Here is a 17,408-nt window from a genome sequence, read left to right on the forward strand (position 1 = left end):
ACGAGCCGCCCACGGTCCTTAAAACCTGGCGCATGGGGGTGCCCAGGGTCTCGGCTCAGACCTCTCCCCTGTGATCCCAGCCCCGCACCTGTTGGAATAAACTTGTTCCTGGGAAATCGGAGGAGTTTGAGCACTCTTTCTCCCTTCGTCACAACCTGTGTCGCCCTGTAAGCCCCAACGCCAGAGCGCAGAGGAGCTCTGGAGGTTCCAGGTTGAGCCTCGCAGTGCTTGCCTGGTTCCCCACTCCTGCCGCTGACATCGGCCACAGCTAGCCGAGGCAAAAGAGGCCGATTCGGGCAGCGACAGATTGCTGTATCTGAGGACTGGCTGACAGGCCTCCCTGCCCAGCGTGATTCAGAGACCTGCAGCAGCCATTCTAAAATTAGCAGACCGTTCCCTAAAGAGTGTCTTCCTGATCTCTCTTCTGGCAGGATGAGCACTCCTTTCTGGGCCTCTGGTGAAAACCAGCTCAAATCAGTGTTATTCCACGGAATAACAGGGAGTTATCAGAGTTCCAGGGAGTGCTCTAAAACAATCTCAGCTCAGATGCAGCACACCCTGATCTGATAACCCTCATTATCTCACACCTATAAAGGCACTGGGATGTTTAGCTGGCATTGCACCCACCACCTGCTGCCCCAGGCATACCTCTAGACTGTTCCCATAGCACTAATAAATGTCAAATACTGGCAATCTTTGCTCAGCAGCTGTTGAAAGAACATGCTGCTTGCCACCGTGCTTACACCTGTAGTATCTGCTGCTCTTCACACTGCAATGAAGAGGCAGCATTTGAGGCCGGTTGTTAGGCAGACTTGCCTTGCTCCTTGGCATGTGTCCATAAGAAATACCATTTGGTGGATGAATGCTTGCGTCCTTCAAAAACTGGGAAAGGCAACCAAGTACATTAATTAACACCTGGTATTTCAAGCATTGTACTAGAACACAGTCATTGCTTCAGGATCCCTTGCCTCCCCCTTTCTGCAGAGTATGTCTGATCTGAGACACTAGGGCTGATTTGTGAGACCATGCAACATAAACTACATAGGGTTCTAGAGCTGGAGTCACTGGCAAGGAATCCAGAAGCTGCATCTAAGACCATCTGCTAGACCAAGTATCAGGTCCTCCAGATATTTGTCTTTCAGCAGCAGCCATCTTCCCCGTTCTCTAGTGTTTCACACTTGTTGCAAGAAGGGGCAATGTGGCATAGCTGGAGACTCAAAATCCCCCATATACCTTACCAATCAACAGTTAGATTAGGGTAAATTCACCACAGGGACTTTTCCTAAGAGACATTTTTCTCTTAAGGGTGAAGAAATTCACATGTCCACTTGCTGCTGTCTGTATGGAAATGCTGATTATACTGTGATAAAACATGAACAGGATGGGCTGGTCTCACTGTGACGGCTGTTACAGACTACTGTGAGAGAATCACAGATGGCACAGTAAATTGGAGTCTGTATTCATGCTTCCTATATTTTCCACAATGTATTCTTCCAATGAGAAACATAATTTTTCAGGATAAATAAAATTTCTGAATCAGATTTTCAATCTGCATCATGTGTCATGCCATGTGCAACCTGCTACTTGGATAGTGTTGTCTTACCCACACAACCAAGAAGCACGTGCCCTGAAGTCGTGACAGGTGAGGGGGGTGACACACTTGGCTGGCAGGGTGGATGCTGAAGGAGCTGTCCCCTGAGCATCACCTTGCTGCCACCGCCAGAGATCTGGGGCAGCTTGGCATAGCTGGGCACATACAGGGGAATTGTACTGAAACTGTGACTGGCATTGAGTGTGTCTGTATGGGCTGTTTTGCCCTTCTTGACCTTGAAGCAACATTACTTAGTGTGACAACATTAGCAGAGAAGGCCAGCACATGCTCCTACAGACAGGGACAGGAGCGAACTTACAGAGATTTATGGGCAGCACAGATCTAAGTATCAACAGCCTCAGATAATTGCTAATTACAGTAACCATCATTATACACAGTGCCCAAAATCTCCACCTTGAGTTACAGAGCTGCAAACCTTGTCCTTCCTGAGCAAAATAAGCTGTGTGAACTTTGCCTGACAGCAAATGGGCACCACAGCAGCTGGATAAGCGTGGCTACCACACCACCACTCACAGGGTGAAGAACAAGCTCCTTAGCAGCCAGCCTAAAATGTTAAAGATTTAAACTCTACCTATTAGCATAATTCTAATTATTACCAAGAACACAGTATTCATGTTCAGAATTGGTGATGTTCTCTTCGGTCTTTATTACTTCCTGGTGTCATCCAGCATTAGAGTCAAAGGAAGCTCAAAAAACCCACTGAAATAAATATGGATGGCAAATAGAGGTCAGTGCACATGGCTTTCAAGACCCAAAACTGCATCAAAATGCAAGGAGAATGTCTGATGATGGGTTAGAATGGGCTGTGAATTCAATGTCAGTCTAGGGAAATAGGTAGTACTAACAATAACACAGAGAATAATTTTAAATGTTTCTGAAATTTGGTTGGGCAATTAGGCTCTGTTGTCACATATACCAAATATCATGATGTGACACAATGCAGGGTTATGACAATGGAGCCCTCTTCTTGCTCACGGTCTTTCAAATTCTGTAAAATTGCAGTATTTCTGAAAATTATCCATTCTCCTGCTCTTGTGAGGATTTCAAAGTACTTCATGTAAAAGCTACAAACCGATTTTGAATGTTTGTGTCTCCAAAGAAGGGAAATACAGTCATTAAAAAATATACCATAAAATGCTCAGTACTTCAGTCTGGCAAAACACATCCTTAAAAGGAGTTAACAAAACAACGATAATCCTGTACTATGTATGTCTGAGAAATAAAGCTTATTTTCCCAAGTAAAAGCAATAGAAGAATTTTATAATATTTTGACACAGTATCAAGATTTTTGGACATTAGTGACTATTGTTCTGAATTTCATTAAATTGTAAATTCAAGGGAAAAAAACCATCTACCTTGTAATAAAGTTGCATTTCTAAAGACACATAACACTGTTATAACAAAAATCCAACCAGAGTCTTGTTAATAACATATACATGTATATAGCATTGTGTAATTTATAAAATTTGGCTGAAGAGTTGCCAGCTTTACAAGCAATAAATCATTATGAGCAAATGAAAGCTATAAACCAAATTAGACTTACAGTAGGAATGTGCATAAAATCAATCTTATTATATCAAAGGAACAGAATACTGGAAAGCAAAGTTAAAGATCTGTATTATAATTACATCAAGTACGATTAACTTAGTAATAACTGCAACTCGGTATAAACATCACAAATCACATTTACCCAGAAACCTCACGACAAACACACAAACCAGAACTGGGCAAAAAGAACAATAGGTAACTGCACATCAGTTGTTTACAAGGCCTACAACAAGGAGGATGCAGAAAAAGATGCTCAGGTTTTATTAGGTGGGGAAGTAGGATTGGTTACATTCTGGAAAATGAAAGAAACATTCTCTTTTATCCTTTCAAGGAAAGGATCAGCCAGAGTCTGATGTTGCCCAGATAAATGCTTCCATTGCATCAACTGTGACATGGAAAGTGGTTTCCTTGAATTAGGCTTCCCATGGTTTTGTTCAAGCTGGTAGCTCCTAGATATGGGAGGCTTCTCTGAGGAAATATCTGAAAAAAACGATGCAGTAGACTAATCAGAGAAAACTAAGACAGAAAATTTCGATCAGAATCAGTAAGACAGCTGGTGATAACAAATGAGGAAAATAGAACAGCACACATAATCATTCTGTACCAACAAAATTCAAACATACAGTGACAGTAAGAGAGGGAAGGCTGTTTCTTGCTCAGTGATTAAGGTTATCACAATTACCATATGCTAGCATAAAGACAAATCCTTTTACACATGGATGGGAAAGGAAATATCTAATCTGCTAATTTCCTTTCTTCTGTCTTCCTAATTCTGTGACATTTGGCCTGCTCTCATTCTTTAAGTAAATCTGAATCTAGATGTATGTGGCAGCAAAATTCACACTAGCTTCAATTTCTTCCCAGAGGAATCACTCCAGCCAGCTAAGAATAATTTGAGTAGCTGTTTCATTGACTCAGCACATTAGATCTGTACAGTCTGTACATCCAGATTATGCCAAGTTGTTCAATATACACAATACTGTATCTCACAGTAAGGAAAAGACTATTGCTGTGAGATAATTCACTTTTAAGAGAGGATCCTAAAGCCCCAAGGACCAAAAGCCCAGGTCACTGCAGTCCATGTCACACACTGATGGCTTTAGGATTCATCCAATGCATGGGATAAATGAAGAAATAATTTTGTATGAAAAAAAATGGCATCATAATTGTTACTCGTTTAAAACTTATCATCAAATATTTTCATAGCAGTATTATGTGCACATTAGGAAAGACCAGTGATATGAGCAGCATGATTCAAACTGTTTCTGGTCTTTTTAAGTTTCTGGGAGCTCATAAAGACTCATAAACACAAAATTTTCCTTTTGACTGACATATGATGTTTGAAGCAGATTTGAAATATATTTTTTTACTGGCCAGAAGAAAATTTAGAATAGATGCTTTTACAGATTCTGCCTTCCTAACTCCTAAAGTACACTATGATCAGGGAAAACAACAGGCTTAGAGCTTTGTAGCAGATGTGAATGCCAGCAGAACGGCAAGCAACCCATCTGCATGAGCCATACACAGGAAATTTCCTCCTTTCAAGACCCCTGTAGTTTTCTAAAAATGTGTGAATGGGCCATGGGAGATGATTATTTATATATATATATAATTTATTATTATATAAATATTATATATAATAAATAATATATATTATTATATATATCTATATTATTTATATACCTGTATTATATAGCTTGGCTCCTCTTTAGTTTATCTTTTGAATCATACTTGCTAGAAATGTAGGATACAAATCACTGAAAGTTCCTGGCTTTTCTGTGCAGCAGAATCTATCCCCAGTAACCAGGAATCTGGTTCCTTGATCCAGTAATTTGACAATTTTCTGTTCTTAGGAAAGGCAAAGAGACCAGCTAGTGGTAGCTGCATTCTGGGGTGATCAAACTGAAGCCCGTGACTCAGAACTTGACTAGGGAGACAATGAGACAGCTTGTCCTCTGCTCTTTAGGAAGTCAAACCTTCCCCTCACTCTATCATTACCACCACTTAAATCTAATAATTGCCTTTAGGATTTTCCTTGATTTACTGCAAAAAGGTTTTGTTCACTGGGGCCAGGAACTACCCTTGAAAAGTCACAGAACCCAATAGGCCCCAACAATGTTGTGACTGAATTGATGAAACCAAAGTGTGTTCAAGGCATAAGATAAGAAGTCAAGATGCTATGAGAGTTGCAAGCTGCTAAATAAAATGACAAGCACCAGTGTTCATCACAGTAGCAACACAAAATTTCTCTGGATTTCTGCAATCCAGAAGCCACCTACCTCACTACATACCACTGGGAAAACGTGGCTAACATTTAACACAAAAGGTGCCTTTCCCACAAAGATCCTGTAATAGTACCTAAGTGTAGTACGGTAAATTCAGGAAATCACTTATGCAGAAACAAAAGGTCTAATTTTTCAATCATTAAAGGAAGATACAAAGATGATTTAATCAGCATATGGAGCAAAAAAAAAAGGAGATAATAAAATTCTTATGGCTACAGAAGCCCTATGCTATCACTAGCCAAGTCCTCCCCATTTTGGGTAGAATGAGATGAGGAAGTACAAGTCTAACCTATTACCTGGGAACATGCAAACCATCAAGCAAAAAAGTATTAGGTTTGCATTACTTTTTTCTTGCCCTGCCTATTGTGAACACATGCTCTTGTACCCATTTCTTGAGTTCTTTTTACTGAGGTTTTTGTGTGCATTTAGAAAGATATCAGTATTGGTACCACACTATCACTCCTGTAACTAGTGTACATGGGTATTTCATGTGCCAAAAGAGGGGCATGAGTATGTTTCAAAAGAGAAACATACCAAGGCAATACCACTCTTTCCTTTAAGAAACTAGATGAGCTATAAAAACTAAAATGGGTAAGATGCAAACATAACATGATCGTTTATTTTTTTAATCCTGTTTCCAACTTATATCTATATACCTGTACACAGCGAAGTATGAAAACAACTTTGATATGCCAAAATAACAAGAGACAGAAAGGACAGATGTGAATATTTGCTACTTGCATGACAAATGAATTGATTGTTACTGCTAGGAATTAATCTTCTTCCTCCTTCTTTCATGAAGGACTCCTATGGATTAGATAAATCAGCCAGTATGTGGAAGATTCCATCATGAACCTCATTATTTCAATCCCCTTTTACTGAGCATCAAGGTTTTCTCCAGAGCTAGACTATATATTAAGAACGGATTCCTCAGGAGTGGCCAGAGATAATTGAAAACAACTCACTTTGATGGTCAGTCTTTCCCATACAGTCGCACTCAAGCAAGTCATGAGTAACACAGCTGGAATCTTCATGCAGAGTAAAGAGATTTTTAAGCTCCTCAATAGAAAAATGTGTGTGTTCAGATGTCTTGGAAAGGTCTACAACTGCCCCAGAAAGGTCTTGTTTGCTGATCTGTCGCTGATAAATCTTTTCTTCTATTGAGCCTGTATTGAAAAGAAAAACAGATAATTTGGGGTCATTTTTGACCGATATTTACAAAGAAGTCAAATCCATTTCTTGATAACAATATACATAGGAAATGCTAAATCAATATTTTCAATTCTTTAAGAAAAAGCAAAGCAAAGGCAAGTGTATCAATGTGATGTCTCCATCTTAAAACTCAGAACAAATATATATTTTTAAAGAACAAATAATATATATTTTTAAAGAACAAATTATTTCCAAAACCATTTCCTCTCTTTTATGGACAAAATGCCAACATCTGTCTCACTCTGGGTAAGCTGAGCACCATCTCTGACCTGTGGTTAGCAGCCTGTAGATATGGACAGTATGTTTCTGACCATCCCTCCATACTCTAGCCATTGCCTGAGGAAAGCAAGAAAATGAAGAGCATTAACAGCCAACACAAGGATACTTTACTAAAGCCTGTAGCCTCCACTGATCAAATTGTCAGTTCTGCTCACTTGTTCAGAGAGACGTTGTCTGAATAATGCACTCCCCAATAACTCTCTGTGATTGTGTAAGTTTTCTGGTATTAATTGTAAAGTTTTGAAAATATAATTTACTTTCTGCCATTTATGCTTTTCTTCCTTTCTGTATAGTTAAGTAAGAAAGTAGGTGCTTCAATTATTTCCCCTATTCATATTTTCTTTTCAAGCATTAACAGCTATATAATATTTCAGGAATACTGATCATTCTCCCCCATCTCCAAAATTGTTTTTTTTTTTTTGCCACAATACATCTTTAAAAGGCTACTTTTACATTTCTATTGAAATTCTAAAAATGATTGTTTGCACCTCCTTTATTTCTCAAACACACAAAATATAAATCAGAGTACTGCTATATGATTTTTTTTTCCAAAATGTATGGGTTACACCTACATCCTTGGTACAAACACACGAAACAGGGTTTGCAGTCTCTGGCAACCTGTAGCAATTTTATCTGATTTAGCACTTTTTCAAGCAACAAGACAAGTGGCCACATGAGGGTACTAATTCACCCTGGGAAGAAGAGCAAGGCCAAGAATCAGGGCTTGTTTCAGGTATTAAGGACACAGCATTACTCCACAATAAAAAGTTTCTTACTCAGCTCATAAAAATATTTTTTTAATTGTTATTTTTAAGTACTATTTTAACTGAAGACTCTTATGCCAGCTAAATAATCCCTTGAGGCCAACAGTGCCTTTACAAGAATAGCAAAGCATTGGCTTTCTTTTCTTTCTTTTGGCATCACTGCCATGTGATTTTCTCATTCTTGCAATTCTGATCAGAGTCTCTCCCTTTTTTTCAGGGATTGCAAATCAACAGCAACATTTGCTATGCAATCTAATCCCATTTTCCTTTTCTTTTTAGAAACACAGCAACTCTCCAGATAAAAAGACATCAAGAGACAAAGAGGATACATGACTCATTCCTCCTAAGAAACTAGAATTTAATCTTTTTATGTTTTGCTGCAGGAGGGCTTCTACTGATCCAAATATATATAATATGACAGAGAAATATTTCTTCTTTTCTTCTTAGAAAGAGTTTTCCCTCATTGTTGTACTTATTCATATACAATGTGATAACTGGTAGCATTAAGACATGTAAAGCCAGGCAATTCAAAATCAATCAAGAATTCATTTGATGCCCATCCCAACCCACATGTACGCAGTTGTTACCAGACCTGAATATCTGTAGCTGGATTCCAGTCGATATCATACAGGACCAAATGAGATGCTCCAACCAGGTTTAATCCCACTCCACCAGCCTTTGAACTCAGCAAAAAGATAAAGGCTGGGCTGAATTTACTGTTGAAAGTATCAACAATGTGTTGTCTCTGGGAGACAGGAGTATGTCCATCAAGTCTAGTATAGGAGTATCCATAATGTTTGCATACGTCTTGTAATACGTTTAACGTCTGAGTGTAATTGGATACCAACACAACTCTGTCAAACAGTAAAACAAAGTCATCATCCTAGACCTTGGTAAAATTAAAGTTCAGTTACAAATTACTGAAGGTATCTAAGAAAATAAAATTAAGAGTGAAAAATGACACATCAACCCAGGGTTACTTATACTTTCTGTGAAATAAAACATTTCCAATTAATTAGAAGCACATACCAGATCTGGATGCCTTATACCTACTGTCAAGCTTTCAAATGTTAAATAATTAATGTCTCCTTTTCCGACAGAATTTGGCATAATGCACAGATTGCAGGCATTCAGAACCAATCACAAAGATAGATTTATTTTTTTTAAAATCTCTGTTTATACAAAATAACTGTTGTTAAGACAGCATTTGCAGAGGATGTTGTAGGAGCTAATAAATAATATATATATAACTCTACTTACTGAAAAAGTTACTATGAATTTCTACAGAAAACCTCAGAAAATTCTAACAAAAATTATAATGAAAGTTGAGTAGGAAAGCATAGACTCTTTCCTACATTTCATGGTTGAAAACAAAGGGGATAAAGAATAGTACAAGATAGGCACTGGGATTTTTTAGAAAGCAAAGTCAGTCTGATTCCTTACAATAATGGTCCAAGCTGTGTTGGTCTATTTTCTCTGAAATTATGCCTAATTAGGTTTCAAAGGTCTGAAAATCTAGCGTTTCTGTTCTCCCTAATAAAGAAGATGATTCTAAGTACACAAATATCTTTTGAATTTAAGCCATAAGTAAAAGAACAGGGTATTTTCTCCCAGATCTCATTTGGAGGTTTTTCGTAATCCAAACTAAATGTAATATATTTCATTAGTCTTTAAAAATAATTATACATTTCATTACTTTTTTTTTAATATTTTTGGTTAAAAACAAGTTCTGAAGAACTAGAAAAATAATTTCAGGGAAAAATGAAAATACTAACATTTTAGAAGTGTTTTAGAATATTTTTATTATTACACTTTACAACTGAACTACTCCATGACTCCAAAACAAAAACTCTTGTTTGTAAAGACTTTGCAAGATTTATATTTTTGACAATCAACACAACATTCACAGCTTTGTCTGCACTCAAAAATAGACTATAAACTGCAGATTAGGACTGGAACTGAGTCCGCATATTGCAAAAATTATTTAGTATCAATGAAAGCAGAGAAACCAAAAAAAAAATAAACATGAGCTGCACTGAATTAACACAACAAAACTTAAAGGCATAAAGTAATGCTTCAACTCAGCAGCTCCTAAAATACTGCTACAGAGATACACGTTTTACTGACAGTCCTGATTTCACTGACCTACATGAAATAAGGCAAGTACATTAAGATATTAATCTGTCATTGGGTTCAGTGGATGGTAAGTACATAAACTCCAGCAACAGGCTTAACTTTCTGATTTCTAAAAAGAAAGTATCTTCATATTCCATTACATCAGTGTCAAGAGATCTGCTGTTACTTCCCACTACTGAATTACAGTGTGTTCTATTTAAACATCAGTTGAAATAAAAGTTAAAAGTTAAATACTTTTGGAATAGTTGGGCTTTAAGGCATGAGTCCATAAAAATTATCCTGGGGAACCAGGTCATATGAGATTCCCACAAATCAGCAACTGCACAGAAATTAATCATGTGCATCCTATTACCCCACGATAAAAGAAGTTTTTCTGCATGTCAGTGGCATTTACCACAGGGGATATAAGCGGTTCATGGGCAAGTTCTTCTGCTGAGAATGGTTGCCCTGAACTTTAGAAAAGGCAGCAAGCAGTAAGAAGTTAAACATGATTAGAGAGGAAATAATTTATAATCTAGTAATGAAAATATTTCAATTTAATAGATTAACACTTCTTCTCATGAAGATACATTGAAAATTTCATTGGAAAGCCTTTCAAGTATAGGGTGCAGCACAAGGGCTGTAGCAAACTATCTTACTTGCTTTGTGTAAAAAATACAAGTGTCACTGCAAAAAATATGAAGAGCATCTTTAAAAATTATGTCAGCTGTAAATTCTGTTTCACAATTAAACAAGAAAGCCAGGACTACAACGCTTAAAACAATTTGGTACCCCTGCAAACAGCTGCAGTACCTTTATTTTGAATGTTAAACTTCCATGCATTTGAAAAGCAAATCAATGTCCAGAAGGTCACTCCCAATACCTCCCTTCTTTTCTTTCACACTTGCCTTTCAGAAGAGTTGAGCTCATGGATTGCTGCTAACAACTTCACCAGCACCTGCAATTTTCCTGAGTCAGTTTCAGAGAAAGTATCTGAAGTATAATCTTGTGGGAAGACATCTATTACACCTTCATAGAGGCTGGACTCATCATATTCCTCAGACATAGGATCACAGCTTTTCTCCTATTGAAAAAAAAAGGATTAAAATTCTATATGCCCTCTAACCTATTTTTTTTTTTTTGATTGCTATAGTTTTATCACAAAGACAAAAGGAGGCATAAAAAACTGCCACAAAGCAATGTATTATGTGAGCATGGGCATGACAACCTCCCAACACAGGACTGAAAGCAAAGTTTTAAAATACTTGTACTGTTAATTTTAGTTTACACACTTTAATTTAAGACATTGTTTGCAGTTAAATAGAATGTTGAAATACTTAAAACTGGAAACTGTATACAACTTCTCTACTTAACCACAGAAATGTATTTCCACAGTAAAGATATATTTAAACCTTGGTAGTGAGGAGGAAATCAATACACTGTTTATTTTTTCTAAATCCCATAATATCTTTTTATGAAACTTCCCAATCATTCACTCTGCTTAGGAAAATACAGTCATTAAGATTAAATTATCCTACTGGAAATGAAGAAAAGCTAGCAAGAAAAAAACAACAAAACAGCAGAAATACAAGGTAATATTTTGCTGTACTTAGAAAATCAAAGTTTCACAGGGAGGAAAAAACCAGACCACTCAAATGCCAAAACCACGATGGCAATAAATGACTTGCACATACAGTCCTTTTCATCCCCATATTTAATAAAGGCTTGTGTTCTTGTGTATGAAAAGTTTCTGATGTTTATACTATGAAATAAAGTATAAAAAAAAGTATATGAAAAATAAAAAGTATATTAAATAAAATATTTGGCAATGCTGAAAGTTACAGGGATACTGCACTGTGGATATTCCACCAAAGTTATGAAGTCTTATAAGAAAGATTTACATTTCCAGCCACCTTACTTGGACTTCAGCCAGCCAGCATAGAAGTTACTATTACCAAGTTCTAACTATCATACTATTTGCCTGTAGGAATAAGAACATTTCTTTATGTACAGTCCCAGGAGAAGTGGTAATGGAGACATCTAGTACGACTGACACCTTGAGCCTGCAGTGTCATTAAGCTTGAAAAAGTGAAATTATCATGTGGACAGGAAGGTTTCAGAGAAACCAGCGAAGTACATACTAGTAATCTAAACTAGTAATCTCTAGTTAACAGTGTTCTTTGTAAAATTCACATTTATATGTATTTTTACAAATATTCAGAGACAAGGTTAAGATGGAAAATACATTAAGAAAAATAAAACAGCACAAGGCAAGAGGAAACTGGTGAGATACCTTTCCTGAGTATATTCAGATTTCCTAACACTTGTGCTTTTCAAAGCAGACTTCCTAGAGCAAGTTATATGTGAGAGTATGGAAATGATCTTAAGCAATATGTACATTGATAACACAAGTTTTAGTTACCTGTGTCTGCTGAAATGACTAACTGCAAGCACATACCCCCATGCAAATAGATACCTTTATAGCTTTAAACAGAAGACATGGATGATTGCAAAGTTTTTTCAAAGCTCCTATACATATTAGGTGTGGACTATTTTCCAGCCTGCCTTGCAGACAGGATGTAATAACACGAGAACTAAGCAGTTTTCGATACAATTCAAGCTGCAGTGTTGTTGGTCGGCAGAAGATTATGCTCTCCTTTTTGGGGGGCAGAAATTTGTTTATAACCTCCTGTGTCCTTCTTAGAATAAAGAGTCCAGTGAGGCGTGTGAGTTCTGCTGCTCTTTTTTCTCCTAATTCCTTTTCTTCCTAAAAGAATAAAGCACAAAATTAATTACAAAATCCTGCATTTCATCAGAACAATGTTCAGCATGATTTTAATAAGGTATTTAAATAATCTTTTAAAAGTATGATACCACTTTCTGGGACTGTAATGACCAATTCTTCTCCAATTAGTATCACTGCATTAGTTCTATGTCTGGTTTCTAAAGTTTTAAACAAAGGAAAATAATGTCCCAGGTGACATCCAAGCCTTGAATTATATTCTTGAGATGCAATGAAAGTATGCAGACCTTGCAGTACTGTAAAGAAGCTAAGAATGAATAAAGTATCATCACACAGCAATGCAAATGGCCTTTTGAGGAATGCAGGTGTTGGAAGCACAGTTGTTGCCTGATAATTAATAGGCAGCCAAAATGAAGTGATTTTAACATATGTGTTCTCTTTCTGCTCCCTTTGGAAAACAAGTGACTTTATGTCAAATAGGAAGGTGAAAAACTTCAGCTACTATTAGTAGTCCCAAGCTTCACTTTACTCCATAGAATGAAAATTCCACTTTACTATGAATTTTCTATAGCTGAAATTTTTAACCAAATACCTCTGTTGCTGTAGGTTCTCTAGATCTGACAATTGGTTCCTCATATATCTTTTTATACGTGGATAAAGAACCGAGTATTCCTGGATTCACAAACTCTATTAATGCATAAAATTCTTGCAAGTCATTTTGGATCGGAGTACCTTGAAAGAGGAAAAAAAAATTCTGAAATTGGTTATTTTTTTCTTTGAACTGATGGAAGTACAGATTGAATGCAGAGTTTAATATTGGGAATGTATGTTGAAAACAGATGTTTTATTTCAATGTGAATTATTCAGAGTCCTGAATTGATCTAAAACTTTACCATGAATAACAAGATACTATACTCCTAACTAAACAGACTGCAGATGTAACTGTTCTGACAAAGAAATTTAAAGAGTCAAGCTCTAAATCAATTTTATTAAATAACTACAAAGGAAAAAATTGAGTGTATGCAGAGTCCCAGTTCCCTTACAGAAGATCCAAGGCTCCTTGCTTGCCCCTGAAGACTGACAAATTTTGCCTTTCCGAAAAAAAAAATTGGAAACAACCTGTTTTTACAAGACTTGAGATTTCTTCATTTAATATCCATTGCCAAAGTTCCAACTGATCTCACACTGTATTTAGAATACCTTTTTCTTTTACCCCAACCTAGCACTATCAACATAAAAAAATATTAGAAGTAACTGTAGATACTAACCAGTAACAATAATTCTCCTCTCACAAGATAGACTAGTAAGGGCTGTAGTTGTCTTAATAGTGCTATTTTTCAGACGATGTCCTTCATCACAGATGAGGAGGTTAAATTCTACAGCCTGAATTTGATCTGAAGATCGCAATAGCATCTCGTAACTGATTATCATAACTGAATAAAGGGGAGAGCCCATGAATTCTTCTACTTTGTGGTCCTGCAGGAATAAAGGAAAATACATTGGTGATCACATCCTTAAAAATCATCACATTCCTTAAAAATCCAGTAACTACTGAAACTTCTTCTCACATGACACAAGATATTTACTATCTCCTTCATGACTTCGGATTATTGATTCTTTCCTAATTTTCAGAAGAGATCTGATACAGCAATTTAGACTTTTACCACCTCATTAAAAAAAAATTATTATTCTTTTAAGCCTTCAAATCCTCTGTGACACATTACCATGAAGGTGAAAAGCACAGAGTTCCTGTAATAGCTTCTCACTGCTGGCATTCGGCTAAGCTTCAAATGAATAATTAAAGCCAAGACAATGAAGGGCCACAGGTAGCTCCTTGTACGTTCACTTTGGATCTCAGCCTGGTAATGTCCAGTAATGTCCAGTAGAAAGTTACCACATTCTACCAGAATTCCCACTGTAGTTTTTAATTGAATTTTATATTATTGAATATGGTATTATATTAATATTATTTAACCTATTCAATTGTTTCTAGGTATCGGATTGTAGAAGAGCAAAGTTCCATTTGCTCAGAGCTCAGGTGGGAGGGATTCTGCAGGGAGCTTTCATGGAGGCCAAAGGAACTCCCAAGTGCTGGGATTTTTTCAAGAATGCTCTTCTGGAAGCATGAAAATAGTTAATCTCCTTTAAAGATAAGGGAAACAGGTGCAGGAAAAGACCCCTTGGCTTAACTGCAAGCTTCTGAGTCAAAATTAAAACCAAAGTTTGAGTCAAAAGCATTACCAGTGATGGAAATGTGGATAAATACCTGTTGAGATCTACAAAGGCATTTCCAGGGCCTGGAGAGATGCAAACAGAAAACCAAAACCTCAGCTAGAAATTAATTTAACCAGAGATGTCGAAAACTGCAAGAAAAAGCTCTTTCAGGTATGTAAAAAACAAGGAAAATATTGGCCCACCAGTAAAAAGGAGAGATGAATTAGCCACACCACCTTCTTCACCTCTGTCTTCACCAGCACTGCGGGTCCCCCGCCCCAGGAACAAAAATCCAGGCTAATGCAACTAAAGACCCACCAGTGTCAGTGAAGGAAGAGTGGGGGTCAGCTATTACAGGAGCTTGACCCCTAGGTATTAATGGGCCCTGGCATTGCCAGGGGTATTAAGAAAGCTGACTGACATCATTGCAAGGCCACTCTGCACAACTTTTGGAGAAGTCAAAGGAAAGCAGGGGATCTCCCACATGACTGGAAGGATATCATCATCCCCATCTACAAGTAGGGTTTAAAGGAGGAACTTTCAAGTTATGTAACGAATCTTCATGGGAGCTATCACACGTCAGATGAAGCACAGGAAAAGCCAACACAAACCCACCAAGGACAAATTGAGCTTGACAAACCCGGTCACTTTCTGTGACGAAGTAAGCTCAAGCCATTTTCATTCAAAAGACACCAAGAATTTTCATTCAAAAGACACCAAGAATTTTCATGTCTATCAAAGGAAATGCACACACTAAATACTCACTGTAATGGGACAGACAGTCTCCTCAAAAAAAATTTCCTAGAAACAGCTGCCTTTCTGTGCAGCTGTAAATGTACTAGGATTGTTTACCTGTCATGCAATTATGCATAAAACTGGAAAAATCTACTGTGGGCATGTCCCTTACCTTTCTACTTGGCTCCAGATGGTAATTTCCTGAATGCTTCTTCCTATGTCCTAACAGTGTCTATTAACTAAGCAGGCTATGGGTGCAGCTGACAAGCTGAAGAACCTCTTTAATTGTGAAAGCAAATCAGTCTAGAGTCTTAGAAGGTATTTTTATTTCCAAACAAGATCAGTTATCAAACACAGACAACTAAGTCTGGAGCCAGATGGTGTAATACATTGTAAAAGCAGCACCACTTAATTATCATAACCTTTAGAGCCTCCTAGCAGGTGATCAGATGAATCTATGGGATGAATCCAGCACATTAATCTCACAAAGATGCAGCAGCTCAGTCCCCCACATGCTGCTCACGATGAGGCCCAGAACATCGGAGGAAGCAAGGAGTAGTAAGGACCAGGTAACAAGGACATGCACCCATTTCTCCAGGTGTTTGGGACTGGACTTGAGCTTTCCTGTTGTTTCCAGGACTGTAGTTAACTGCCTGTTTTCTTGTTGTATCTTTACTACCATTTTAAAAACAGGAGAAGAAAATTTCCCAGCACAGGAACAGAGACACAGAGGAGCCCTGTAGGAAAGACTCAATGTTGTCCCAGCCCAGTATACAGGCTCCACATTGCAGCCTTGAAGACAGAGGCAATGCTTCTCTGAACTTCTCCTGACATGGTCAAGCATCAGAAGATGCCCAGGGTTCAGAAACCATTTTCTTTTCCTATATTTTCAGGCTGTGAGCTGAGATGGGGAAAGTGCTGAGGCACTGGGGAACAGCCACCAACATCCTTCCCTTGGAAAAATACCAAGTGTGCAGGAGAGTTTGAATCCCTTAAAAAAAAAAAAGCAGGAGAGTCCCTTACTAGCCTCCTGCAGTCAAATATAATGTATTTCCTATTGTATGTAACAACAGCAGTGGATGATGGATGAAAAATTAAAATAAATTTACAAGCTAATTTCAAGTAATTAATTCCTACTCTTAACTGGCTGCAAGATATGTCTATATTACAGCCTCCATTTCAACAATTACCCAAAGTGACATGACAGGTTTAAGTCAGTTGCCTGGAGCCACATATGGAGCAATTGTCAATCAGTATTAGAGGTCCATAATGTCCCAGACTTCCTATTTGAACAGAGCTTTTTTTGCACTAGTTCAAATCCAATGTAGCTGTAAAATGTAAATTCAAAAATGCTTAATCATAAAGCAATGTAGGCCTGTAATTAATTATTTTTCCAGATATTTTTACTTAAAAACCAAATCAAAACAACTCCTGTAAGAAGTGATACTCTGCAGACAGATAAAATAATTATTCTCTCAAACACATTGTAAATGCTTATAATTGGAATTAACAAGACCTAAAAGCAAACTTTGTGGGGATGCCTTTATTTTAAAAGCAATGTTCTCTACATGGCATTTGCATTTTAACATAATTAAACTGTAATCACATTTTAAAAGCAGACAATATCCTGGTGTTTTAAGAAGTCTATTACTGAAGGGTTAGAATCAGTTTGTGGTGTTTCAGTGTGAAAGTGAGGAAAACATTTTAAAAAGTCTACCAGTTCTCTGAATGCATTCCTTATAGACAAGAACAGAAAAAATCCTTGAGACAAGCTCTTCCTTTTAAATTATACTGGAGAAATAACTGTATGGCAATTGCTGGTTTTCCAAAGTAGATAGACAGTAAATTATTTTTAAATACCTCATTATATCCCAAGCAAGTCATACTGCGCCTTCCTTTTG

The 17,408-nt window shown here is 37.3% G+C and overlaps 1 protein-coding gene across 1 annotated transcript in view; it reads right to left on the minus strand.

Annotated features, from left to right (window-relative positions):
- Positions 1 to 2,823: 2,823 nt before the first annotated feature.
- Positions 2,824 to 17,408, minus strand: part of RAD54B (RAD54 homolog B) — a 62,023-nt gene continuing 47,438 nt past the window's right edge. Inside the window, exons 8-15 of the mRNA XM_058833347.1 lie at positions 13,827 to 14,034; positions 13,151 to 13,290; positions 12,292 to 12,582; positions 10,724 to 10,899; positions 8,293 to 8,554; positions 6,927 to 6,993; positions 6,411 to 6,611; positions 2,824 to 3,640 (exon numbers count right to left, since the gene is read on the minus strand). Of these exons, the coding sequence (XP_058689330.1) occupies positions 3,414 to 3,640; positions 6,411 to 6,611; positions 6,927 to 6,993; positions 8,293 to 8,554; positions 10,724 to 10,899; positions 12,292 to 12,582; positions 13,151 to 13,290; positions 13,827 to 14,034 (1,572 nt within the window). The 3' untranslated portion in view covers positions 2,824 to 3,413. The remainder of the gene's footprint in view (positions 3,641 to 6,410; positions 6,612 to 6,926; positions 6,994 to 8,292; positions 8,555 to 10,723; positions 10,900 to 12,291; positions 12,583 to 13,150; positions 13,291 to 13,826; positions 14,035 to 17,408) is intronic.

Source organism: Poecile atricapillus, chromosome 2, assembly GCF_030490865.1.
Source record: "Poecile atricapillus isolate bPoeAtr1 chromosome 2, bPoeAtr1.hap1, whole genome shotgun sequence".
Classification (NCBI taxonomy): Eukaryota; Metazoa; Chordata; class Aves; order Passeriformes; family Paridae; genus Poecile; species Poecile atricapillus.